The sequence below is a fragment of the Scheffersomyces spartinae genome (genome assembly GCF_019049425.1).
Source record: "Scheffersomyces spartinae strain ARV_011 chromosome Unknown scaffold_1, whole genome shotgun sequence".
NCBI classification, from domain to species: Eukaryota; Fungi; Ascomycota; class Pichiomycetes; order Serinales; family Debaryomycetaceae; genus Lizanozyma; species Lizanozyma spartinae.
Genome location: NW_025065048.1, coordinates 181,030 through 206,937, shown reverse-complemented (window position 1 = coordinate 206,937; position 25,908 = coordinate 181,030). Strand labels below are relative to the sequence as shown.

Genomic DNA, 25,908 nt, shown 5'->3' with positions numbered 1-25,908 from the left:
TAAGGGGTACTTCGTACTTCGAGAAAGGTGGCCTTTTGATTGAAATCAGACAGGTGGGTATAGTGGGTGAATGGGAAGAGACTAAAGAGTTGAGTATTTATTTTTTTAAGATTTGCTCTTTTAACTATTATATCCCCAGTGTTGTTTAACGGGTGTACTTTAGATAAGTAATCTGTCAAGCAACATCATTTCTTTTTTACTTGCGGGAAAGTCCAATTATGGCAACAACAATAGTCGGACTACAAGGAATATGTTGCTATTATTATCCACGCAAACAATAAATTAGCTTATCATTAGTTTAAAGTGTCACTTTTTCTGCAATAAAAGAAAATGTATCCCCTTCAACAATTAATCTGCCCAGAAACAAAGCACACAAAGTGATTTGTGCTTGCTATATGTATGCATTGTAATTTAGCGTAGACCTTACCCGGACCTCATCTATACACTAATTTTTTTCAACCTTGATAATAATCTGCTTCAGTTCACTACACGATTTTTTTTCTTTTCTCTTTTCTTATTAGCAAATCGAAATCAGTATGATACTTTGTGAATAATCTGGAACTGATTTACGTCCTTAGTGGTATGTGATTCTATTTACTTTTTATCCTTTTGAGTGTGCCATTCGAACGAAGTGTAAATACAACTTGAATGATGATCATAACCTTTTACAAACCTTTATCTACATTATCTGAGAAACCAAGGGAAGAAAAAAAGCATTCTGATATTACAAGTTCATTGGTTTTACTATATTTTTCTCTTGCTACTACTATTGCCATTGATATCAACTTGTATGATTTGTGTTTGTGTTTCGTAATGAATGGCCCCAATAGGATATGTGTTATTTTATTTTTTATGAGATAGGGAATACTAACTCGAGGTCTGAACCCATTCTGGAACTAGTTAATTTGCTACTTCATCCCAACTTGTAGTTGCCATGATATAATATTACCTTTGAAGTCGTTCCAAATGGGCATCTAGCGAAATTTAAGGTTTGATGCCATCTTGAGATAGAAAGCAAACTTCCATGCTATTATATGATATCATTTATAAACCACATTGTGGCAAGACTTCTTTGGTGCAGTACAGGGTGAGTATGTAGATTCATATCAAGTATTTGAGCTATTCCAGCTTGGTTTTACTTGAGATTTGCTGCCCTTCATTATCAAATAGCAGACTTTATTGGTAAAACCTATATACTGCATGCTAAAACAACTAATTGCTGATCTGCAGGATCAAGGATTTCGTCACGTACGATGCACGTGATAACTTCAAAGGCAATATAGTATACAAATGAAGTTGTAGCCCCAGCGAGCAGCCTGGCTAGCTCAATCGGTAGAGCGTTTGACTCTTAGTCTTGTACAAGAGAAGCGATCAAAAGGTTGCGGGTTCGACCCCCGCGTCGGGCTTTCAGTTCGAACTTCGTTCTTCATTTTTTTTTGTTTAATCAGATCCATAAATGAATACTAATATTGTACATGGCATTTGCCCAGATACAAAGGTGTCAGCCTGTGTCTGACACTTAAGACCACCCCATTTTTAAGATCACATATTTATCCCTCAACCCATGGCTCTCAAATCGCATAGTTTACCTCTGCACGTTTTGTCTTTTGATTTATGGCATGTCAACACGACTACGGGCATCGCTTGAGTCATCGTTAGGTGCGGCAAGCGATCTCCAAGTGAAAATTGACTCGTCTCCAGAATGCGTATGAGTATAACGATTGAGGATCTCCGCAGTACAAAGTGAAAAATTTCACTTGGTGAAGCATTCCACCTTTCCACTTAGATTCCTTTAAATATTCAACTATATAATGTACGACGAGGACGAACCCATATTGGGTGGTAGTAATAGCTACTACAAAGAAAGGAGTATTCCCATGAATAATAATAATAATACCCAACCTTCAACTAAAGCAGGCGATAAGGAAATAGAAACAGTTGTTGAATCCAGTGGCTCATCCATTAAATCAGAGAAGCTCAATGTTTTCCATAAGTTAAACCAACTTTCAAAGAAGCTTGACGCTATAGGAGTTGAAGCTCGAGGTATTGAAAGAATACAATCCTATGAAAGATCTACGAATCCCACCAAACAATTTATATCGGTCATTGGACTTTGGCTCTCAGGATGTGGTGGACTTTCATCGATGTCTTCATTCTATTTAGGTCCACTTTTATTTGGTCTTGGACTTAAGAATTGTATGATCTCAGGTATGATTGGCCAAGCCATTGGCTGTGCTATTGCTGCTTATTTGGCCCTTATGGGTCCACGTTCTGGTTGTAGACAGATGGTTAGTGCCAGATTTCTTTTCGGATGGTGGTTTGTTAGAATTGTGGCATTGGCAGCTATAGTTGGTGTTATGGGTTGGTCTGTGGTTAACTGTGTGGTTGGAGGACAAATTTTAATGAGTGTTTCGGATAATAAAATCCCATTAGTTGGAGGGATTATCATTATTTCTGGTATTTCGCTTATTTTTGCAATGTTTGGTATTAAACAGGTTTTAAGGTTCGAAGCAGCTTTGGCAATCCCAGTTAATCTTGCGTTCTTATTACTTTACATTTCGGCTTCTGATAAATTTTCATATTTATCCAATGCTAATAGTCCATTAGATGATGCAGCTACTCTTAAGGGGAATTGGCTCTCATTCTTTTCGCTTTGTTATGCAATCACTTCAACTTGGGGTTCAGTGGCTTCAGATTATTACATTCTTTTCCCAGAGAATACTCCTGATGTTCAAGTTTATTTCATTACATTTTTCGGAATACTTCTTCCTACTTCGTTTGTTGGAGTGATTGGCTCATTGATTGGTAATGTGGCTATGAATTATCAACCATGGAATGACGCTTATGCTGAAGCAGGAATGGGTGGTCTTTTATTTAAAGCTTTTGAACGGTGGAATGGTGGAGGAAAGTTTTTGCTTATGGTTATTTTTATTTCCTTAATCAGCAACAACATAATCAATACTTATTCTGCATGTTTTGGAATTCAATTATTTGGAGGCTTTTTAACTAAAATCCCCAGATGGTTTTGGTCTATTGTTGTCACTATTGTTTACATGGTATGTGCTTTAGTTGGAAGAAATAAGTTTTCAACTATTTTAAGTAACTTTTTACCAATGGTTGGGTATTGGATTTCCATGTATTTCATGATTTTATTAGAAGAAAACACAATTTTCAGAACCAACAGATTCAAGCATCTTTTCATTCATGAGTTTCCTTCTGATAAATTTACTGAAAGACCACAAGAAAAGGAATTGCATTCGACTAACATACGTTTAAACCAACATTATAATTTTGATATTTGGAATGATCCAAGTAAAATTACTAATGGATATGCTGCCACACTTGCTTTCTGCTGTGGGGTTGCAGGTGCCGTTCTTTCCATGTCACAAACATATTGGATTGGACCTATAGCTAAAGCTGTTGGAGGTGAATTTGGTGGAGATGTGGCCATGTGGTTATCTATGGGCTTTAGTGGTGTGGTTTATCCTTTCTTGAGATACATTGAATTGAAGAAGTTTGGTCGTTAATTTCCATCTATATACTTTTAGAGAGTAATAATAATAATACTAATAATATCGAATGTATAAGTAATTTGCTTAGGCCATGGAAATCTTAACTTCATCAAAATGTGACAAAGTCAAATGCAATTGCATATTTGGAGGATAAGGTCTAGCATCTTCACAAGTCAACTTAGGGAATAATTGTGCTAATCTCACAAGAACATAGGAGGCTTCGGTTAAGGCAAATTGTTGACCCAAACAAATACGTGGACCTCCATTAAATGGTAGGTAGGACCAACCCAAATTCTTCAAGTCTTCCCAACGTTCTGGCTTGAATTCAGAAGCATCTTTACCGTAGAATTCTTCTCTTCTTTGCATAAAGTAAACACTGTAGAGAACACAAGTACCCTTAGCAACATAGACTGGAGCCTTTCCATCGGGTCCACCACCGTTTGGCAAAGTAGTTTCCTTTAAACAAGTTCTAAAGTTGGTTGGAACAGAAGGATACATTCTTAAAGTTTCGTTAATAATTTGCTTCAAGTATTCACATTGTTTCAAGCTTTCAAAAGTAATGTCATTAGGATCGGCATCTTCACCAACACCAAATGTACGTTCTACTTCATCTCTCAACTTTTCCCAAACCTTTGGGTTTCTTGCCAATTCAAACATAGCAAATGACATGAGACCTGCAGTGGTATCTCTACCAGCAACCAAAATGTTCAAGGCTTGATCCAATAAGGCAACAGGGTCTCTAGTCTTTTTAGCCAATTCATACAAGAAAATATAACCCGAATTTGAACGTTTGTCTAATTCATCTTCACTTAAAGCAAGAACTTCATCAACATAATGTCTCCCGAAATCTCTCACCTTTTTAGTTAACCTTTTAAACTCTCTTGAATTGTGAAGCCAATACAAGGATTGAGAATAAGCTCTTGCAGCCAAATATACTTGAACAACATTGAAATCCGAAGCAAACGTATCTTTACCTTGAATGCTTCTGGTATCAACTTTACCAATCTCGTCGTCCCATAAACTGTGAACCGAGTCACCAAATAAAAACTCTGTTGCGGTATCGATAGTAAATCTGAAGAAAAGTTCCTGAATATCAAATGGCATGCCCTTTTTAGCTCTGATATGATCAGCAAACCATTGAATATGAGGTTCCAAAGATTTCACATGAGCAACCTGTTCTCTAGCAAACTGAGGTCTTAGCACTTGTCTTGAATGCTTCCAGCCTTCACCATCTAAAGTGAAGATACCATTACCCAAAGTGGGCAGGAAATGAGCATGTCTGTCACCTAAACCGAAATCAGTAAATTGAGTAGCCAAAAGTGCCTTGATGTTATCTGGATCCATTGTAGCAAGAACTTTCATTCCAGGTATATCCATTTGTTGAGTCAAAGGTTGACCATTGCAGAAGAATTTATTTTGATAACTTAATACGGTACCCGTATGCATACATTTCAAAGTATTAAATAATACCTTTATGGCTTCAATTCTACCCATGGCATAAGGTGGTTCTTTACAGCCATGAGCTTTGTAAAACTTCAAATATCTAATGTAGTTAGCTATAAAGTAGACCACGGAAGCACCAATTAAAATGGTGTACCATTTGGTAAGATATGGAGTTATTTCTTCAACAACTCCCATGTTAACTTATGTATAATATAATTAGATACAATTACAGTAATTCAATGCTAAAGAACCTTCAAGGTATTTATAACTTTTTACTATGATATCACCAGGAAAACCCCACATTAGTTTTTGCAGCTTCCTAATCAGGGTAAGTAGTCTCTACAATAGAGGACAAAACCTGCATTAAACCGAGCTAATTTCCCCAATCTTCATGTGAGCATCTCAGATCCACTCGGACAATCTTGCACATAAAGAATTAACCTTCAAGCTTCTTGTTTTAAGGTACAACGAATAAACGTAATAATAAGTCCTGGGTCATCGATATGGGTTTACAGTTACTATTAGCATTCTCCACTATCATTATCGTCGTTCAGCCATGTCAAGACGTCCCCTCAGCCACACTAAAGATCCGCCAGCCATTATCATACTGAAACGTTACCCTCGGTCCCAATTAGGCGAAAAGGTTCTAACACCCATCCCCCATAATTATCCGTGAGATATATTTGTACATTGATCCAAGGAATGCTATAATTGAATAGTTACTCCTCAGCCACAAAACCTACCATAGGTGGGCCAACAATTTCTAGCACAATAGGGCTCTTGAAATTTTCACATTCACTTCCTGTTGCTGTCACTCTTAGCCCTGAGTTGATGGTACTTTTTCCGCGCATATTCATTAGTAAATTCAATGTCTAACTCATCATCGTCATCTTCTTCATTGTTAGTATCATCAGGTAATATCTCAAGTGATTGAGTACCATTGAATTTGTGTGTATACTTGTGGCGATTACCACCAGCAACCTCTTGTTGCTCTTGATCTGAATCCAGATCGTCGTAGAGTTGCACATGCTTTTCCTTCAGTAGTGATTTCTTATACCGTTCGAGGTTTTGTAAACTTTGAGTTTTTTGGTCCTGTTGGACATTATAATCTTTCCGAGATACAAATAGCGATTTATTATTTCTACCATTCTTTGCTAATGCCATAAGCTCTTGTAATTTTGTAGATTTAGCGGAGGTAGTGTTGATATTGGTATTTCTTCGTTTGGGGAGTAATGGATTGAATCCAAGGTCTTTTAAGTTTGCATTGGTCAACCCCTTCTGGGAATCTGAACTATATTGTTTTTCAACCGATTTATAAGATGATTCTGACAAGATACCTAAATCTCGAAGTCTACCAGAGGATGTGGGGTTAACAATACCCATTAATTTTGATTCTAATAGTTGATTTGCCTTTTCATCGTCTTTTCGCTTCCTTTTCCTTATCAGTTCAGTAACCAAATTGGGATCGTCATATTTGGCAAGATTTATTGAATTACCTCCAGAATAAGTTCGAGTCAGCTCCTCTGGGGGACTATATTTAAATCTCCTTTCATACGATGATGAAGAGGAAGACAACGATGGCCCTTGAAGACTAACTGCACCATTTAGTTCCATTCTATTAGTACCACTACGGTAATGTTGTTCCAAATGAATTTGACATAAATCTCCTTTTGCAGTGTTTATGGCTCTGTTACATTTTTTACATTTCCCGTAGTTTTTCATTAACCCCACTGATATAATATTCTTAATATTATCTTTATTCTTGAATTGTATGCCATTGGATGGTTTCCTGGCAATTCCAGGATTAAGAATTAAAATAATCTCTCCTGCAACAAGATGGATAAAATGCTTCACTGCTTTATCAAATACTAAGACCCCAATATCCGTATTCCAATCACCAAAGAAGAATTTGAGATACTTATTCTTCCCATCTTTGGTTGTGCAGAGTTCAGGCTTACTTAGAACAAATCCGCATACCATCCAATTTATATAATTAGGTTCATTATATGATGGTGGAGAGCATTTGGCGTAGAACTTTTGTAAGCTCATTATCTTGATGTTATACTGGCTAATTAACTGAGTCACACATTTGGGATCAATGTACCTTCTTATCATTGGTTCTTTGGTGAATTGGTCATTTTCTGTCACCACTTGGTTTAAACGAGGTATCTCATCATCTGTAAAGCCAAAGATCCGATCTTGAAGGTCAATATTAAACTTTGTTGGCTTTTTGTCGGACGCATTCTCGAGTTTAGCTCCAAATGATGACTGGCCTTTCGGTTTCAATACGTTCCCATTGAAACTACTTGGGAGTTTGCTTTGAGCTTGTTTCCTCTGCGCAAATTCACCAGAAAAGCATTGTTGATCTTTGATATTGTTATTATTATCTTTATTATTGGTCTTTGGAGAACTGGGTGGGGTATCACCTACTTGGATCGAGATGATTGCACTATTACTATTCTCTTGATGATGGTTCTTCTTCTCGTTCTTCTTCTCCAATAAAAGTTGCTTCTTCCGCTCATACTCTCGTTCTAATTGGACCAACTCATCTTCTTCAGAGTCTGTTAATGTCTCTATATCTTCACCCATGCTGAATATGACTAACTCGTATGTAGCTTCGACTTATATCCTCATCTTCAGAACCGTAGACGATGCGCGACTTGGGTTCATGTTCGCACTGCGAAAAATTAAAATGTCAACTTTGATTTGAACAACTGAAGACAACGTTTCCACTGACAGTTTACTCTTCTCACTATAGCAGAATACTTATGTCTAAACGAGGCAGGAGCAAGTCCATTGTGACACAGATTGCTTCCGATGTTCCTACACAGCATGGGGTCTCTGAAGTTCATTTGAATTTGGGGAAACTGACCCCACCACCACCACCACCTCTTTTATCGAAATCATCTAATGAAAATAATGGTAGTGGTCGAGAGATTCTTAACGACTCCGGTGAATCACTTTCAAGCAGCAAAACTCGAGGAAGACCGACTAGAAGCAAATCACTAACAGATTTGGACGACATTCACGATAAGAAAGACAATAATAATAATATTAATAATAGTAGAAATAAAAAAAAAGTGTTTGATCAATTGTTCCCTTTCACTAATGATGAAGTTGAATTATATTGGCTGAAACAAGTCAATGCCTTGAACCTACCATCTATCATCCCTTTTGAACAGCAACAACGATTGGAATCGTTATTGAATCAAAAACTACAATTATTCAAGAACACGCTATCAACAAACGTCAATAGTTATGAACAACTTTTGGGTGAAACCAATTCAGTTTTGGTTCAATTGGACGATCTTATCAATAAATATTCCAAAATCTCCAAGGAGACCCTTGACTTTGAAAGATTACTGTCCGGGTACTTGAATACTAAAATCAAGTTTGATACAAAACACCATGAGATCGCTGGATATTTGAAACACTTTGAAACATTGGATCCCATAACAAGACATTTATCCAAAGCAGGATCTAGTAAGAGTTTAGTTAGACTGAAGAGATTTAAAGAGATCTTGGTGGAACTAGATGAGTCATTGGCATTCATTAAAGAAAACCCAGAAATGAAAGATCATGATTTCTATAACATGAAGTTTAGGCAATGTATGACTAGAGCTCTTTCCTTAGTCAAAGATTATTTGACATATCTGTTAAAGCAGTTACTTGAAGGTATTAACATTCAATTGAAAGCAAAAAAAATCGCCATAGAATTGGTTTATGTCAATGAATATGTTAATTTCATTGAAAAGTTTGATTTCCAATCCTTAATTAAAGAAATCTCCACTAGAATTGGAACCCATGACGAATATTTGGGCTTATTGAATGAAGTTTTAAATTGTTATTTTGACGGGAGATTGCTGTTAGTTTCACTTTATGTTGATGCAAAGAACACGATAACGAATGATAAAAACGACATTGTTCAATTCACTCAACATCAAATCAACTTTTACAAGCAAATTATTCAAAAGGAATATTCATTATTCTATAGATTCTTTCCTACTAATGACGATCAACTTGCACTTAGATTACAAGATTACCTCAAGAGAATTCTAGAATCTTTGCATGATAAAGTTCGACCTTATTTGCTTAGGGAGACAAACATCACCAAATTATGTGCATTGGATACTTTGTTACAAAAGTATTATGAATTTGAAGAAGCAGACTCTTCAACTGTTGTGAGCTTAAATGTTTCTGATGGACTGCTTAGTTATGGTATTTTATTCCAACCTATTTTAAATGATTGTCAAACAAGACTTATTTTCAGAATTCAAAATTATGTTGATAACAAGTTGATGAAATATAATCCTTCGACCCGAGATATTCGATTATTGGCTGCTGATAACCAAACTCTTGTAACCAGAAGAAAAAGTAGTGTTAATGAGTCAACTACTACTACTGATAGTTTAGATGTTGATTATGAGGATAACATATTCCCGGATGTTTATATGCCATTGGCCAAAGCTTTAACGTTACTTTCCAATATTTATGATTTGATTAATTCAGTTGTTTTTGATGATTTGGCCCATTATATTGTCCATGGGTGCATTTATTTGCTTAAAAACAATTTGTACAAAAAGTGTGAGGGGACTTTGGGAACAACAGATGCCAATTTGATTCTTGTTAAGAACATCTTGATTTTAAGAAGTCATATATCCAATTTCGATATTCAATTCACAAGAAATGATTATTCCATTGACTTCACAACAGGCTTGCACGATGTCTATCAAACACTACGGAGCGGAGACTTCAATTTGAATAATAATGGAATCATTGAATTGGTTAAAAGATCAGTACCTCGAATCGTGGATAATATGATTGATGCCAATTATGAAATCGAATTTGAATTAAGAAATGCTGTTAATGAACTTATTCAAGGTGCAAGCAATTCGATATGTGAGCCACTAATCCAGGGTAAAGATAATTCTGCTCCCATGGAAGTTTATACCCAATTGAAACTTAAATTAGATGAAGAATTACCGCGACTTCAAACTCAAATCAACCTGTTCATTGATGAAGAAGCGGCATCTCAATTCTTAATTCACAACGTTGCCAATCTTATCTTCGTTAATTATGAAAAGTTCTATCAAGAGAAGCTTTTAACAGCTGGCACCGAGGGAACGGAAGTCATGGATCCTGATACTTTCTATGGATACTTGGCCTCTTCAATTACTGTGGAATCTGAAGAGGCTCCACATTTCAATGAGGATATCCTCAATGAGGTCCACTAATAAAATAGTAGATCAACTAATTAAATAGTACTAGTTCATACACGCACTAAAAAGTCGTATCACTGCTCATCAAATGGATTGTAAATATTTTTAGAAAGCAACTTGTTCAATTCGTTCTTAACATTCATTACTTGATCTTGTTTAATGAGAAGATGAGTTTCATCCAATTCGTCAAGAACAATTCCTGGAGCCTTTGAGTCTATTTGTAGGATAAGTGCACGGATACTTGGATCACACTGAACTAAGACTCCTTTAGTAGCTGTAGGCATTGTAAATGGGCTATGACTAAAGAGCTAAGTAGATTACAGTTTTACAAATGAAAATATATACATATAGCCATACAAATGACAATAGATCACCGCGCGCTACCATATTTGAATATGGTAGCGCGCTCAATGTGAACTCACGCAAGAGTAGTTAGTATTACGGCCTAGTATGAAGTCAGTGACCTGTTGACTGTTGACTGTTGATTGCTGATGACATGAGCGACGACGGAACTGGGACTAACAACGGCAATGTATCACCAAAAGGGAATGAAAGTGAAACCAGTGATGAAGCAACTGATCATATGGTTACTGCGGGTACTGAATTGAGTACCCCCACTTGTACAACAGGACGATCTTCAACTTCAATAGCCTTAGATAACGTTCTTGAAGAAGATCCAAATGATAATAATAAGGAGGATGGTAATGGAGATGGAAATGGTCTTCATAGTTTAGTTGATAAGAGTAGTGATAAGAGTAGTGACGATGAAACAGAAGCAGATGAAGATGAAGCAGAAGATACTGATGATGATGATGATGATGATGATGATGATGATGATGATGATGATGATGATGATGATGATGATGATGATGAAATTCCTCCGAGATTAAAGTATTCTAGATTGAACCAGCTACTGTCCAACTTCTTTACCAAAGACCCTATATCTGCCTGTGCTTTTCATGACAATGTTCTTATATTTGCTACCCACACGGGTATATTGCATCTTGTGAGACCAGATTACTCGGTATTGAGGACCTTCAAGGCTCATAAAGCTTCCATTTTACTGGTGTATACCGATGGCTTATATTTTGCCAGTGGTTCTATGGATGGAACCATTGTGATTGGATCCATTAGAGACGAAAAAGATATAATTGCTTACGATTTTAGTAGACCCATACATGCAGTTGTATTTGATAAGGCATATGGCAGAAGCAGAAGCTTTATCAGTGGAGGAATGAGTGGTAAAGTGATTTATTCCACCAAGAACTGGTTGGGCCAAAGAGTTGATACTATATTAGAAGAAGGTCATGGTCCAATAGTTGGTATTAAAATTATAGATGATATTGTATTTTGGATGAACGATAAGGGAATTACATTCTTTGATATTTCCAATCGTCTGATTATTCATACAATAGAGAAACCCAAAGATTCCCCCCGCGGTGATCTTTATTGGCCACGGGTTCATATTCCAGAAGCTAATCGAATATTAGTTGCTTGGGGGAATTATGTCTGGTCCCTTGTGGTTCAATCAGGTAAACTAAATGAAGACAACAATGGACTTCACAATAATTCTGCAGGTAGTGGTGCAAGCTCTATATACAAAGTATTACCTTCAACTGCTTCTATTTCCTTTAGAACATCGATTGTTAAGAAAGTTGAAGTGGAACATAGTTTTAAATTCGATGATGCTTTGATTTGTGGAATATCAACCTTCACTAATGATTCATTATTACTTTTAATATTCAATCCTCCTACATTTCTGGAAAATGACCAGGGAGTCATGATACCAACTTATAATAGTCCTGATGTTCGTCTTGTTAATGCTACTACTGGTGAACTTGAATTTGAGGAGGAAATTGGCCTCAAGAACGCTAAAGGTTTAGGATTAAATGATTATAAATTGGGTACATTGATTGATAATAAGAGTTTACCCAAATATTTCATTATTAGTGCAACTGATGGAGTGTTGGGGGAACAAGTACTGTTATACGACCAACTGCAATGGTTTATAAGTAAAGAAAGATACCTTGAAGCGTGGAGAATTACCGAACATTTACTTCCAAGAGTAAAAAGGTTAAATTTGGGTATTTCACATGTTGATAGTTTAGTATCCAAGGAAAAATGGCAAGAAGCAGCCAATTTCTTAGGAAGTCTACTTGAAGTGGAATATTCAGACTTACCAGATAATTTCACTACGGTTTCATCAATCTCAACAGAAGAAAAGGATGTATATACTCGAGAAGTGATTTCTCAATGGGATGCATGGAGTCGAATTTTCATTGAAAGTAATCATGTTGGTGAAATTGCAACCGTTATACCCACATCACCTAAATTGAATTTACCAAAGCATATTTTTAATCATATTCTTGAACATTATCTAAAAACAGATCAAGATGAATTTATTAGGTTGTTAACCACATGGAGTTTAGATTTATTTGATTTCAAATCAATTGAAACACAATTAGAAGAGGAGTTGGAATTAAAATCTTCAAATACAAAATTAAGAATTACCTTATCAGAGTTATATGTGAATTCTTATGAGCCAACGAAGTCCGTGCCCCATTTAGTATATTTGAAAGATCCTTGCATTATTCAATTTTTATTCAAACATCATTTGCTAACCACGTATCAAGAGAAACTTCCAGAATTTATTAATTTACGGTTTAATAGCAAAAAGAAGTTTGAAACATTACCAATTCCCGAATTAGAAGACTCACTAAGTGATATTATTGATATACTTGTTGATAGTCGACATGAACTATTACCCAATGAAATAGTTAAACTTTTCTTCAAATCACGAATGGATATTGTTAATTATTTTTATTTACAAAAGTTAATGAGTGTGGATGATTTCTTAGTGCAATCGTTTGGGAATGAGTTGGTTAAACTTTATTCACAATTTGATAAGGCAAAACTTATTGGATATCTTAGTTCCAATAATAATTATGAGATTGAACGAGCCATTGAGTTATGCGAAGCCAACGAATATATACCTGAATTGGTATATTTATTGGGTAAAATTGGAGAAAACAAAAAGGCATTACGGTTGATGATTGATAAATTAGATGATCCAGAAACTGCAATTAATTTTGCTAAACATCAAAATGATAAAGAAACTTGGACAATCTTAATTGACCATTCAATGGATAAACCTAAATTCATTAAGGCTTTAATTGAAGATTCAGATGAATTGCTGTCACAATTTTATGACCCTATTGATATTCTTCAAAGAATGTCCAAAAATGTTGAAGTTTGGGGATTAAACAATTCAATCATTAAATTCTCCTATAATAATGAATTGAATCTTGTTTTAAATCAATTGATTTATCAACTTGTGGTCAAGAATACTGAAGATTTATCTGAATATTTAAGGCTTGATAGAATCAAAGGGTTTGAAATTAATATTCAAAAATTATTTTCCAAGGGGTTTATCAATGAAAATGACTCAATAATTCTACTCAAAAATCATAAAGGAGAGCTAAGTTATTTGAATGAAGCTTCATTGATCGATATAAAACATAAGGCAGTGTTCACGACATTAACTTCGAAATACGACCATCTTGAACAAGTCAAACGTCAAATCAAACAGAAGAACAGTCCTTGAAGTTAGCGCTTATGTTTGAACCATTCCAAAGTATCTCGGCCAGTATTTTGTATCGAAGAAGTGGGAATAACGGAGATACTGATGAACTTCCAGTGGCTAATGCTACGACTAATGCTACTAAAGAAGAAACGGTAACTGTGCCCTCTAGTAATATTAATAAGTCTACCACCAAAAGACACAAATTCCAGGCATTGATAAGATTATTCAAAGGAGTGACAAAGAATGAATCGGACAATGATTCAATATTTGATTCGATATTAGAATGTTATAACCATTCATCAATAACTGAACATCAAAAGATTAACAATATCCCCAAGAAACCTCACAGTGGCCATTCCTCGTCTAAATCTGTATCCACAACCATTAGAGCACATACAACCAACTACTATTGGCAAAAACCAAAGACATTCAACAGCAAGGATCGAGTGCTCCGGTACGTGGAAGGCAACACGTTTCGACAACGAGTTAAAGGGGGAATACTTAAACCTAGAAGAACAATAAAAGAATATGAATCGTTTCAACTTGATACAGAAAATACACGATGATATTTACTATTGAGTTGTAAATGGATTGAATCTGGAGAACAATGAGGTTGTGGCCGTTGAAAAGAAGCTGGTGGCTAAATTATTGGCTTTACCAAATTTATCACATTTAGTGAAGGCCATAGCATTAGTAGCCGAAAGGGTAAGGGCTATACCAACGATTATCAAGTATAAAAATTGGAATTTTAAAATGGAGACCACTGCTAACCCCCCCCAAACAATTGGCAGGGCATATAATAAAGTCCAAAAGATATTGGAATCAACAGGATGAATATATCGATTTGGATCCGCAGTTTCAAATACCCAAACGTTTTCAAATGAACCATGTGAATCTTTGGTATAATTCACTTCATTCCACCATCTTAACCCCACTAATAATCTACCGGAAATGTTTTTAACGTTCCAAAAATCAGCGGAGATTAAGATTATAAGTGATATAAAGTGTAAGATGAATTTGTTCTGGGATGTGATTAAACCAATGATGAAGTTCCCAAACAAATAGTCGAAAACGGCTCCTACACGGAAGAAAATGTAGCATACCAATGCCACGGGATGTGAGGATTGTTTTATCCGTTCAATCCATGATAATTGGCTTGCTTGTTCATTGGTTAATGGTTGAGTCAATAGTCCTGTGGCTTGATTTGGATACGGATTGGAGTCGCTATATGTTGGAGGTGGTGGTACTTGAGCTTGTGATTGAGCTTGTCCTTGTGGAACAACGACATCTGGTTCCACAACATCGGCCTCAATGGCCGTATATCCTGACGACATAATATTATTAATATATACCTGCTATGACTTGAGCTAAGGTGTCTCAAGGTAATGTCTGTCGTGGTTTTGTTGTTAGTTTGTGTTTCGTGTCGCGAAATGTCGTGTTTATGGGAACACGACATTTGTGCCATCACCAGTTTATAGATTAAGTGATTAATACCATCAATACTATCTGTGCTCTTTTACACCATAGAACAAAGAATGTCGTCATTCTACCGTAAGTTCATTGGCGGGTTATCCCGTAAACAACTTGAAACAGCCAAAGTATGTTGACGTCGTAACTAGTATTCGTGTCCATCAGATGAATGACTAACAACAGAACAGATTGGGTTTTATCTCCTTACTCCCATCAGTATCATGTACTACACAGGGTTGGATACGGATCAGAAGTTCAATATTCCTGGGTTCTGGCCCGATCCTGCGACGTTGAATCAGATTCCCAAGGAGCCCTATGAGATCCAAGCGGAAATTGCGCGGATCCGTCGAGAACGGGCAGAGAAACGTAAGAGATTAGAAGAGAGAGCAAAGATGTTGGAGGAGGAACATGAATGAAGGTATTGATATGATCAATAATAATAGTGTACTTGTAAATAGAAATAATATATGGCATTCTGTACATAATAATTGACATAAACTGTTTTATTCTATTAGTTCAGTGAGTATTGTCGTGGGGCACATTTCAATTGAAACTCCTTAAGTTTTGACTTCAACTCCTCAATAGTTCCATTTGAAAGCTTAAGGTGGTTTGGAGACGAAGAGATGATCTCCAAGACCTTCCTTAAGGCAACAATCACATCATAATCAGTATACCCGAGTCTTTGACTGAAACCAGGTGGTACATTGGAGGTTGATCCAGGACTGTTACTTGAAAGGTAATTGAAGTTACCGTAATTTGCATTGGGGATGCCCGAGAAAAGCATTGGTGGCTTTCTTTTATCTGGTTGCCATGGCTCATTATTATTATTATCCAACCTATGTTTAGCATTGATGATTGGTGGTAATGGCGATGGTGGGGTATCTGCTAACTCCTTTGACATGGAACTTAAGGCATTGGGCAATGGTAAATTGGACGTTGTGTTGCTCTCATTGGCTAGAACATTGCCTGCGGTGATCAATGAGTTGATTGTCAAGGCTGCTGCTGCTGCTGCTGGAGTACTGGTGGATGATGTAGGTTGTTCCGATTGTCCGGTAGTGGCACCGTAATCATTATAGTTGCCAACGTCTAGTTGTAGGAACTGTAAGGAGTTGGATGCCGATTTATTGGCCTCATTGGAATTCATTTGACTTAATCGGAGTGGTAAAGGTAATGGCGATGTGGATAGTCCTCCTGGTTCTTTTTTTATGGATGTAGTACCACCACCATACATCATTGGACCGTTGATTGAACTATTGGTCAATTGAGGAGTATCGTTGCCATTGGGAATTATTGATGGTAACGGAGTCTGTTGCTGAGGTAAAGGAGATTCCGTATTAAGGAGTGATGGGGTTGGAGCATCTATATTGTTTGTAACAGAAGACAAGTTGAACCAACTTTCTTGCACCAATATATTTTCGTTTAAATCGTCGTTAACATTAGCGTTAGTATTGTTATTAGAGGATATTCCTTGGTTTATGCTGGAGTCATTATTATGAATGTTGACGGTATTATTATTAGTAGTAGTATTATTAGAATACCTTCTTGCGGGAATGGTAAAGGTATCATCTTTATCTTCCATGAGTTCTGGTTCTTCCAGTAGACAACTTCCTATAATTTCTTCAATGGATAGATAACTTAGGGTGACTTTAGCCTTTTCATTGACCAACCCCAATAAATCATCTATTTCAAAGGGGATAACCGTATTTAAATATCCCATGATTTCCAGAAGCTTATCGTAACTTTTGGTATGATTATAAGTTTGTAACCGTTCAGTCATGGATGCCAATAGTCTGTTACCATCTTGTTGAATGTCCAAATCATTTGAAGGCCAAGGTAGATTGAAGTTGATCAAATGGGTCTTTTTCCATGAAGCATATATCTTTTCCTGTGTTATGGAGTCCCAAGATCTTTTAATCCATTCAATTACTTTAACCAAAGATATCTTGTAGTCGTCTTCCGATAAGATTTCACTTGTACTGGTAGAAGAAGCATCTTTATTGGACTCATTAGGGGGGTTGGTAGCAGTACCACCATTATTAGTGGAGGTACCTGGTGTGCCGTTAACATTTCCATTACCACTACCCTCCTCTGCCTTTTTTTTTGACTTAATTCTCTGAAGATTGATCATCTCCAAATATTGTTGAAGTCTATATAAAATCTTGAACTCGTCAACTATACCAAAACTCATGGGTAAATAATCAAATTTCACGCCCGAATATAAGGTATTGTAGGGGTTTTTCTGACTAATATTATTCTTCAAATAACAAAGTCTTATATTATTGAATTTGACATTGATTATGCGATGAGACGAAGAATCATCAAGGATTATCAAGATCTTCCGAGGAGGGGATTGGTTGCCCAATTTATGATCAAGAGTAAGTAAATAGTTTTGAAACATCGACAGGGTTATCCATTTATTCCCATTTGATTTATAAAAAATCTGATATATTTCCGTCAATCGATTCAGCAACACTTGTTGGTTTATAGATTGGATCGGGAGATTCTTTAAGCTTGTATGAGAACTTTGACTCAAATCAAACCGCTCATATTTCCCTACTATGAGCGGAGTTAATTTCTCAGTGCCATTGATGTTACATCCTAGCATTATGGTTAACAGATTCTCCGGTGAAGAACTCAATTGCTTTAACCCTTTATCAATGGAACTTATATCAAAGATTTGGTCCAAGGGCAATTGATAGAACAATTGGAACTCGTCAATGGTGAAAATATCTTGTGGTTTATAATTTTCCTTATGGATTAAATTGGAAATGTATTCCTTTAGTTCGACTTTTTCATCCAACTTCCAAATCTTATTGAGTTTATAATTGCCCGGATTCTCAGCTATATCTTGTTCTGTTCCAGTGAGACAAACATTCAACCGCTTGACAAAGTGACTACACCATTTTTGAGTGAAGATCCCATTGCCATCCTTTTGTTCCATGGGGAGTCGTTTCCAAATAGCACTGGCCGTCAGTTGGATGATGGGAGTTGTAATGGGGATATTCTCCCATATGGCTTGAGTGATCCATTCTCCAAGGATCTTCCGTAGCAAGGGGTTCTGTTGTCTCCTTCTTCTCACCAAGGTGAAATCTGCATCTTTAGAGGCAACCAATTCATTTTTGGAGCTTAATATTCGACTAATGGTGGTTTGTGATGGAGGTTTATCTGATCCGTATTTCTCTTTCGCCCATAGAGCCAAATCCGATTGAGTCATCTCAGGATTGGATTCGGCCTTGAGACAAATGTCTATTTTCTGTTTTATAGTATATCCCATAATAATTGCATGCTCAATAAATCTCAATCAACACACTAGGAGGACCTTATGGTATTAATCTAACTAAATACAGCTGCTTATGTATAGAGTGGCTGAAGTATGTTTCTTAATCTTGACTGAGTTATGTTGATCCTCGATGGGATCTGGTAAATATTCTTTTCTGGGTCCATTTCTTAGTTGCAATATATTCGCTTACACGGTCGTTCGATTTATGTGCCCCCACACAAATTCATCAGGTGGTATACCAAGATGATGCGATCTCCTGATATCGGTGACTTGAGAAAATAAACCTGATTAATTTAGTTATATTAATTTATAGTATACGAGTTACTCTTATGATTAGTGAGAGTCAAGAAATGTGACTACCTTGGAGAAAACAGAGTTAAAGATCTCTTCCAGTTCAATGAAAATCGCATGCTTTGCTCCAGGAATAGATTCGTATTTGGCATCAACAGTTTTGGGCAACAATTTGAAAAACTCTTGAGATGATCGATCCCAATTAATATGATCATCATCTCCATGTAAAACCAATAAACTAATCAGAGGATCCCAAGTAGCAACATAACTTGGTTCCAATAAACGAGCTCCACGGGCAAACATATTGTGGAATTGTCTTATAGTACCAATCAATTTACCCAGATTACGAACATATTCCTTCCAGCCTTCATTAGACGTAATGTGATCATAATTAAGCTTGGAATCAATCTTCAATCTGGGAACTAAGGCATTGATAACCGATTGTAATTTCATAATAATGATATTTGGTTCAGTATCAGGGTGCAATTTAACTAATGGTCCACTGGCAACCACACTCTTAATCAATTGCTTATGTTTACCCTTCATAGGGTAATTCAAAATAATCCCTCCACCCATAGAATGACCCATAAGAGTGAACTTCTCTTCGGGGTCGGTTCTTTTACCTGCTTCTCTTTCAATGAAGAAATCCAAATCATCAAATGTATGGAATTCATCTGTAACTCCTACATCACCACCTTTACCGGTTTCTCCAGCTCCTCTTTGATCGAAAAAGAAGATTTCGTAACCTTGTTGACTTAGTTTATCGAAAAATTCAGTATAAAGTCCACTCTCTTCCGAGAACCCATGGACATAAATGATCTTCCCCTTATAAGTAACCCCCTCTGGGACTTTCCAAGTGACTGTCTTGAAGTTAGCTTTGTTATAGACAACTGTCTCGACTTTGGGAGTCCCCTTTGGGGTATAAGGAATAACACGTTCAGGCATAGTCAATCAGTCAATCAATCAATCAATCAATACTATAGAAAGAAAGAAAGAAAGGGAAAGACTTTAACGAGATTAGAGTGTTAATTGCACTGTTGGCAAAACTGTATTTGATCATCCCGTGTTTTTTTGTGATATTCACTACAAGGAGTTAACACTTTTCAGTAGCAAAAGGTAAACCGAGGGTCAACCCTCAACAATCGCTTTTAGGCCTATCTAAACAACCAACAATAGAAACCACAATAATAATCAAGCCACATATAATGTAGTTTGGAGTTGCTACTCTCCGCTTACAGTAATTTTAGATTGTACTTTCAACGTCATTAAAGAGAAGTAGTCTACGTGGCAATATTCTATAAATAAATACTTGAGACACGAGCCAGTTTTAATCATAATAATACTATTTCAAGTATTGCATTTAATTAAAAGTACTACTTTATATTTTCTAATGCACAAATGTATATTGGAGCTCCCCCCGGAAGTATCCTCGGATCTTGTCCATGTCCTCGGTGAAGTGTTCTCCTGAAACTTCTAAAATAGAAACACCCAACGTTTAAGCAATCAGATGTTTCTTCTTAGTTAATTTAGTTTGTGGATTAAACTTTGGTTAGCCCGAAAGTTTCAATACTTCCTGGAGGTCGATTCCTACTCATTGCTTCTCAGCCAAATCTCATCAGTTGCATAAGCATAGCATATACGCACAGGTTGTCCTATGGCAGTGACAGCATCTTCAGTTTCCGATGTAGGCCAAACTACAACGGCAATGGGGGTCTCGGCCGCGGCGGCGGGCTCAGCGTCAAACGACTCCAATACTCTGGACCCATTCTATGGACTTTCGTTTAAAGTGGGAGTAGCAGAAAATAAAAATGTGGCGTATCGGTCCAAGATGGAAGATGTCCATACATATATAGCCAATTTTGCTGAGCAAGTTGATTGGGGATACTTTGCAATTTTTGATGGTCACGCGGGGAAAGAGACAGCGAGATGGTGTGGGAACAATTTGCATAATTTACTTGAAAGTGAAATAGCCCAAACGTGTTCCAATGGAGATCGTCGTTCTAAGGTGTTAAGTGGAGACATTCAACAAAGTTTCTGTGAGGCCTTTGAAAAGGCTGATGAATTGATAGAAAAGGAATGTACGGGTTCTTCAGGGTGTACGGCTGCTGTTGCTGTTTTAGTATGGGAAAGGAAAGAAGACACTGACATTGATGAACCAATGAAATCCCCGGGTCCTGAAAAGGAATCAACTCCGAATGCTAAACAGTTTGAATTCATTCCAACATCAAATCATAAAAGAGTGTTATACACTTCGAACGTTGGAGATTCTAGAATTGTCATATACCGAGATAACAAGGCATATAGACTTTCATATGATCACAAGGCCACTGATTTGAACGAGATAGCTAGAATAAGAGATACAGGAGGTCTTATACTTAAGTCGCGAGTGAATGGGTTCTTGGCTGTCACCAGATCTTTAGGAGACTCTTATATGAAAGATTTAGTGGTTGGTAGACCATTCACAACTTCGTTAGAAATATCTCCAACTGATGAATTCATTATATTGGCATGTGATGGTCTTTGGGATGTTATATCTGATCAAAAAGCTTGTGAGTTTGTAACTGAGTGTTTTAAGTCAAGCAAAGACCCTCAACGAGCTGCCAGATTGTTATGCCAATTAGCAATGGATGAAGCAACTACTGATAATGTCACTGTGATGATCGTTAGGTTTGACGAAGACGTTTTTCAATTGGGTATATAATAGTGGGTATAAATATATTATTAATATAATGGTCATAAATACATTAAACACATATGATGGTTCCCTTAACTTGGACCTTACTTTGTTCATCTCTAACAAAATCGCTAGGACGAAGTTTGGACCGATAAAGCTTCAACAACAAACTACTGGTGACAACACTAAGTGAACTTAAAGCCATAGCCACAGATGCCCATACTGGGTCCAACCGAGAATTGTGGAAGGGGTAGATAACACCAGCAGCAATTGGAACTCCAATAACATTATAAATCAAAGCCCAGCCGAAATTGAATTTAACTCTCCGGAAAACTACTTGACACAAGTCGAATAACGTAACAATGGATATCAAGGGATGGGTTTTGTTCAAAAGAATAAAGTCAGATGAGTTTACTGCAAGATCAGCACCAGAACTTAATGAGATACCGACATCTGCCAGAGATAAAGCTGGTGCATCATTAATACCATCACCAATCATAGCCACGACGTTTTTGGGATCCTTGGCTTGAATCTTTTTGATTTGGGCTTCCTTTTCACTTGGTAATACTTCACTGACGATATTAACTATCCCAAGTTCTTTCCCAATGGCTTGAGCAGTTAATGAGTTGTCCCCAGTGATCATCCAACATTCCATATTTAAGTTCTTGGTCAAATAAGCAATCACGTCCTTAGCTTCCTTTCTAACTTCATCACGACATGCCATGCACATAATCAAGTGGAACATATCGTCACCAAATAACTTGGGACAGGTGACAGCCAATAAGATTACAGATTTCTGTTCACTCTTCCATTGAGTCAATAGGTTGGTGACATCGGCAGTCATTTCAACGTTATATTCCATCATAAGCTTTTCGTTACCTAAAATCACCTCTTTAGGCTGACATTCGGTCCAGATCGTCTTCCCTTCAGTCATGTCTACAACAATCTTTCCTCTTAAACCTAAACCAGGCAAAGTCGTTACTTCAGGGACCTTATTGGCAGCAAGTTTATGGTATTTGGCTTCGGCAAAATGTTTAACGGCTCGGGCCAAAGGATGTTTGGAACTTACTTCCAAATCTCTACTAAGCTGGATTGCCATTAATGTCACAACCTTTTCCAACCGTCTCAAGCTCTTTTGCATTACCAACATATAATCTGTGATCTTGGTTTCACCATATGTCAAGGTCCCGGTCTTATCAAAACATACAACATTGGTCTTGGCTCCATCTTGGAATGAAGCTCCACCACCTTTAGCAAGAATACCATGTTTACATGCCAATCCACTCCCTACAAATAATGCAGTAGGAGCTGCAAGACCGATACCACAGGGACATGCCACCACAAACACGGCAATGGCGAATTGTAAAGACCAGAAGGACCATCCTCCAGTATCGATGTCCAAATAAGATTTGGGTAAGGCATTACTTAAACCCAATATAAGCCAGATTATCCAAGTTAAAACGGCCAAAAGGACAATAATAGGTACGAAATAACCAGTAATACCATCTGCAACTCTTTGGATGGGAGCTTTCTTCATTTGGCCGTCTCTTACGGTCTTGACAATTTGGTCTAAAAGTGATTCACCTTCAAGAGTAAGTACTTTTGCAATAACGACATTACCTCCAGTATTGATAGTACCAGTAAAGATTTGATGACCAGGAGAACGAGTAATTGGAATAGATTCCCCAGTTAGAGCTGATTCATCAAAGTTGGAAGTACCTTCAACAATGACACAATCAATTGGTGGAGAATCACCAGCACTAATTTTGACATAATCTCCAATTTCCAAAAGTTTCACATTGATATCCTCATCATCACCATATTTACCATCTTTGAGAGTTACCATGTTGGCAGTAGTTTTCTTCAAACTACTCAAAGTTGAAATGGCTTCGGCAGTTTTGATCTTGGAAATGGACTCCAAAACCTTACCAATTAATAAAAAGAATGTTAAAAACACAACAGCATCAAAATAAGTAGTATGGGAACCCATTTCACCTTCAGGGCTTTTCTTTTGTTGAGAACTAAGACACAACAACACAATACTTGAGAAATAGGCAACAGATGTACCCAAACTCATAAGAAGATTCATACTACCAAATTTGAATAGTCTTCTTTTCCAACTACTGTTGTTCCACCAAATGGCTTTCATTTCCATGATAGCCTTCTTGTGGAAAATATCTGCAGCAAAGAAGTACACTGGGGTACTTAAGAATAATAAGATCCAATTATTTCTTGAAGTATTACCTGCCCATATTGGATGTTCCGTCCATTTACGGAACCCGTTTGATTTGGGAAGAAGTGCCATGCCAACAATCCCAAATATAAATGTTGGAATGGCAAGTACTGATGCAATTGATAATCTAATCAAAATATTATGAAGTTCTCTTCTGGACATCTTCTTTAACCTTTCATCTATTGTTTCTTCGCTTGTTAAATGACAATTGAACTTTGCCTTTTGGGCATAGTCAACCACAAACCCTCCCTCCTTTGAAAGAGTTAAATGATTTAAATCTTTGATTATGCTTCTGACTGTTATTTCGCCACCAGGGATATATGTGAATTTGATGATTGGATTATTTAAAGTAGCCTCATCTTCAAGCACTATGGCGTCACCAAAACTCTTCAAATAATCGGTGATTAATTCAGGACATTCCTCACAACACATACCTTCAACTGTTATTCTAACTGTTCTCGACTTCATTTCACCCAGTGTAAAATTGATGTTTTCTGTGCTAACTAATTCATATTCAAATCCACAATCTTCAACTGTAGTTTGTAATAGGTTCAAGTGGTTAGGACCATCTTCTATAATGAAGCTTCCCGACTTGGAGACTAAATCAATTGCACTTTCATAGACAAATGATAATTCATCAACAGCAGCAAGAATAGAATTAGAACAAGCGGCACATGTCATTCCTCCTATCATGGCTGTGACCTTTGTTTTAATAGTTGTTCTAACGGGCAAGAGCTCTATCAATTGAGCATCAAATCCTAATTCTTCAATACCTTCTGTAATTTGGTTAATTAATTGTTTATTTTCAATCATAACCATGACAGTGTTTTCAATTAAATTGACAGAATATTTAGGAGCCAGAGCTTTCATTTTCACTTCACTACCAAAGATTTGTCCAAGCTTATCCATAATTGAATTGGAACATGCAGAACATGTCATACCTTGCACTGCAAAGATTGCTTCATAATGATTTTCTGGTTCTGCAAGCGTAGCAGTAGATGATGCACAATCAAATTCCAGCAGTGAAGAAACTGGGCGATCTTTCTTATTCTTTTTGCTCTTCTTTTCATCGTCGCCTTCTTTACTATTAAAATTGGTTTTACAAGTTGGACACGATTCTCTATGTCTCTTTTGATCCTTTTCATCTTGAACATTTTGGAAAAACTTGACGATATCATAGAATCCTCCCTCCAGTGCTTTCTTTGTTTTCATCAGTTTAGGGTTGAATGACGAACTTGTTTCTATTATACCATTTCTGGTAACCTCCCATGATTCCACTATGAAGCCACCTCTCTTTAAAGCGGTGATGATCTTCTTTGTCTTGAACAGGAATGATCTGTCATTAACAAGCAACTCTACTCTTGAGTCGTTGAAGATGACATACATCTGACCGTTGTTCCAGTCAACAGCAAGGACTTTGTTATCATTTATACTCACAAGATCATAGAAGGACGATAAGATAGACTTGACTTTGGTTTCACACTCAGAACAGTGGATGTTAGAAAGAAGTATGGTGAACTTCTTCATGGTCAATCAAAGCTGTCAAAATACTTTATTGTTTTAATAATCGTAAAAAAAAAACATAGCAAAATATGCCAAAGCCGACTCTTTATAACAGATGTCAAAATGACAATTGGGGTCGCCACAAAAAACCGAAGGAACAGTCTGTCAAGCGCAAAACACACTCAAATTGGAAATATACAATAACAAACAACCTATTATGTCATTCATGTCTTATAAATCTTGCAGCCATCCCAGTTCAACTGTAGGGCTACATGATGCGGCAATTGTGCCTGAGACTTGCATAGGACGAAAATCGTGTTCCTGCTGTGATGGCAATCGCTGCCACCACTACCCCAATTAGTAGCCCACAAAGTCGTTCCCCAGTCGTGTGGAAGAAAAGATTAGTGGTGGTGTACATGATTAACCACAAGACAAGAAGAACAAAGAATAAGAGCAGTATTGTTATCTGACTGAAATTTAGAGCGATTAATGCCATAGGACGAGACGATGGCGAAGGGGGTGGTGGTGAAATTAAGGGTTGTTCATGATTATGGTCATGGTCATGTTCAAGGTCATCGTCCTGCTCCACCAAATGACCATTCGCAGTGGCAGGCGAATCGGGTTCCAGTGTTTGGAAAGTACCGTGTTGGGCGGAATCAATGTTTTTAACGTCATTATGCACCTTACTATTAGGGATAGA

At 37.0% G+C, this 25,908-nt stretch overlaps 11 protein-coding genes and 1 non-coding gene across 12 annotated transcripts; 6 read left to right on the top strand and 6 right to left on the bottom strand.

Moving 5' to 3' along the window:
- Positions 1 to 1,314: 1,314 nt before the first annotated feature.
- Positions 1,315 to 1,406, top strand: KQ657_000089. Its single transcript has one exon. It is a non-coding gene; the product is annotated as a tRNA-Lys (tRNA).
- A 405-nt stretch (positions 1,407 to 1,811) lies between these two features.
- Positions 1,812 to 3,527, top strand: FCY23 (Fcy23p; the record flags this gene model as incomplete). The annotated part of the gene is made up of 1 exon (XM_043190945.1): positions 1,812 to 3,527. One exon carries the CDS (start codon positions 1,812 to 1,814, stop codon positions 3,525 to 3,527), a length of 1,716 nt encoding a protein of 571 aa, XP_043051622.1.
- A 69-nt stretch (positions 3,528 to 3,596) lies between these two features.
- Positions 3,597 to 5,150, bottom strand: KQ657_000087 (cytochrome P450; the record flags this gene model as incomplete). Its single annotated transcript, XM_043190944.1, has 1 exon — positions 3,597 to 5,150. One exon carries the CDS (start codon positions 5,148 to 5,150, stop codon positions 3,597 to 3,599), a length of 1,554 nt encoding a protein of 517 aa, XP_043051621.1.
- A 600-nt stretch (positions 5,151 to 5,750) lies between these two features.
- On the bottom strand, positions 5,751 to 7,544 carry KQ657_000086 (uncharacterized protein; the record flags this gene model as incomplete). Its single annotated transcript, XM_043190943.1, has 1 exon — positions 5,751 to 7,544. One exon carries the CDS (start codon positions 7,542 to 7,544, stop codon positions 5,751 to 5,753), a length of 1,794 nt encoding a protein of 597 aa, XP_043051620.1.
- Positions 7,545 to 7,723: 179 nt separating this feature from the next.
- Positions 7,724 to 10,189, top strand: SEC34 (Golgi transport complex subunit; the record flags this gene model as incomplete). The annotated part of the gene is made up of 1 exon (XM_043190942.1): positions 7,724 to 10,189. One exon carries the CDS (start codon positions 7,724 to 7,726, stop codon positions 10,187 to 10,189), a length of 2,466 nt encoding a protein of 821 aa, XP_043051619.1.
- Positions 10,190 to 10,248: 59 nt separating this feature from the next.
- TFB5 (TFIIH complex subunit) lies at positions 10,249 to 10,458 on the bottom strand (the record flags this gene model as incomplete). Its single annotated transcript, XM_043190941.1, has 1 exon — positions 10,249 to 10,458. One exon carries the CDS (start codon positions 10,456 to 10,458, stop codon positions 10,249 to 10,251), a length of 210 nt encoding a protein of 69 aa, XP_043051618.1.
- A 212-nt stretch (positions 10,459 to 10,670) lies between these two features.
- On the top strand, positions 10,671 to 13,778 carry VPS41 (Vps41p; the record flags this gene model as incomplete). Its single annotated transcript, XM_043190940.1, has 1 exon — positions 10,671 to 13,778. The coding sequence occupies one exon, from the start codon at positions 10,671 to 10,673 to the stop codon at positions 13,776 to 13,778; it is 3,108 nt and encodes a 1,035-aa protein (XP_043051617.1).
- Positions 13,779 to 14,329: 551 nt separating this feature from the next.
- On the bottom strand, positions 14,330 to 15,091 carry TVP23 (uncharacterized protein; the record flags this gene model as incomplete). Its single annotated transcript, XM_043190939.1, has 1 exon — positions 14,330 to 15,091. One exon carries the CDS (start codon positions 15,089 to 15,091, stop codon positions 14,330 to 14,332), a length of 762 nt encoding a protein of 253 aa, XP_043051616.1.
- Positions 15,092 to 15,292: 201 nt separating this feature from the next.
- PET100 (Pet100p) lies at positions 15,293 to 15,643 on the top strand (the record flags this gene model as incomplete). The annotated part of the gene is made up of 2 exons (XM_043190938.1): positions 15,293 to 15,355; positions 15,416 to 15,643. 2 exons carry the CDS (start codon positions 15,293 to 15,295, stop codon positions 15,641 to 15,643), a joined length of 291 nt encoding a protein of 96 aa, XP_043051615.1.
- A 3,197-nt stretch (positions 15,644 to 18,840) lies between these two features.
- On the bottom strand, positions 18,841 to 19,743 carry KQ657_000080 (acylglycerol lipase; the record flags this gene model as incomplete). Its single annotated transcript, XM_043190937.1, has 1 exon — positions 18,841 to 19,743. The coding sequence occupies one exon, from the start codon at positions 19,741 to 19,743 to the stop codon at positions 18,841 to 18,843; it is 903 nt and encodes a 300-aa protein (XP_043051614.1).
- Positions 19,744 to 20,503: 760 nt separating this feature from the next.
- On the top strand, positions 20,504 to 21,499 carry PTC1 (type 2C protein phosphatase; the record flags this gene model as incomplete). Its single annotated transcript, XM_043190936.1, has 1 exon — positions 20,504 to 21,499. One exon carries the CDS (start codon positions 20,504 to 20,506, stop codon positions 21,497 to 21,499), a length of 996 nt encoding a protein of 331 aa, XP_043051613.1.
- Positions 21,500 to 21,542: 43 nt separating this feature from the next.
- Positions 21,543 to 25,232, bottom strand: CRP1 (Crp1p; the record flags this gene model as incomplete). Its single annotated transcript, XM_043190935.1, has 1 exon — positions 21,543 to 25,232. The coding sequence occupies one exon, from the start codon at positions 25,230 to 25,232 to the stop codon at positions 21,543 to 21,545; it is 3,690 nt and encodes a 1,229-aa protein (XP_043051612.1).
- Positions 25,233 to 25,908: the final 676 nt, after the last annotated feature.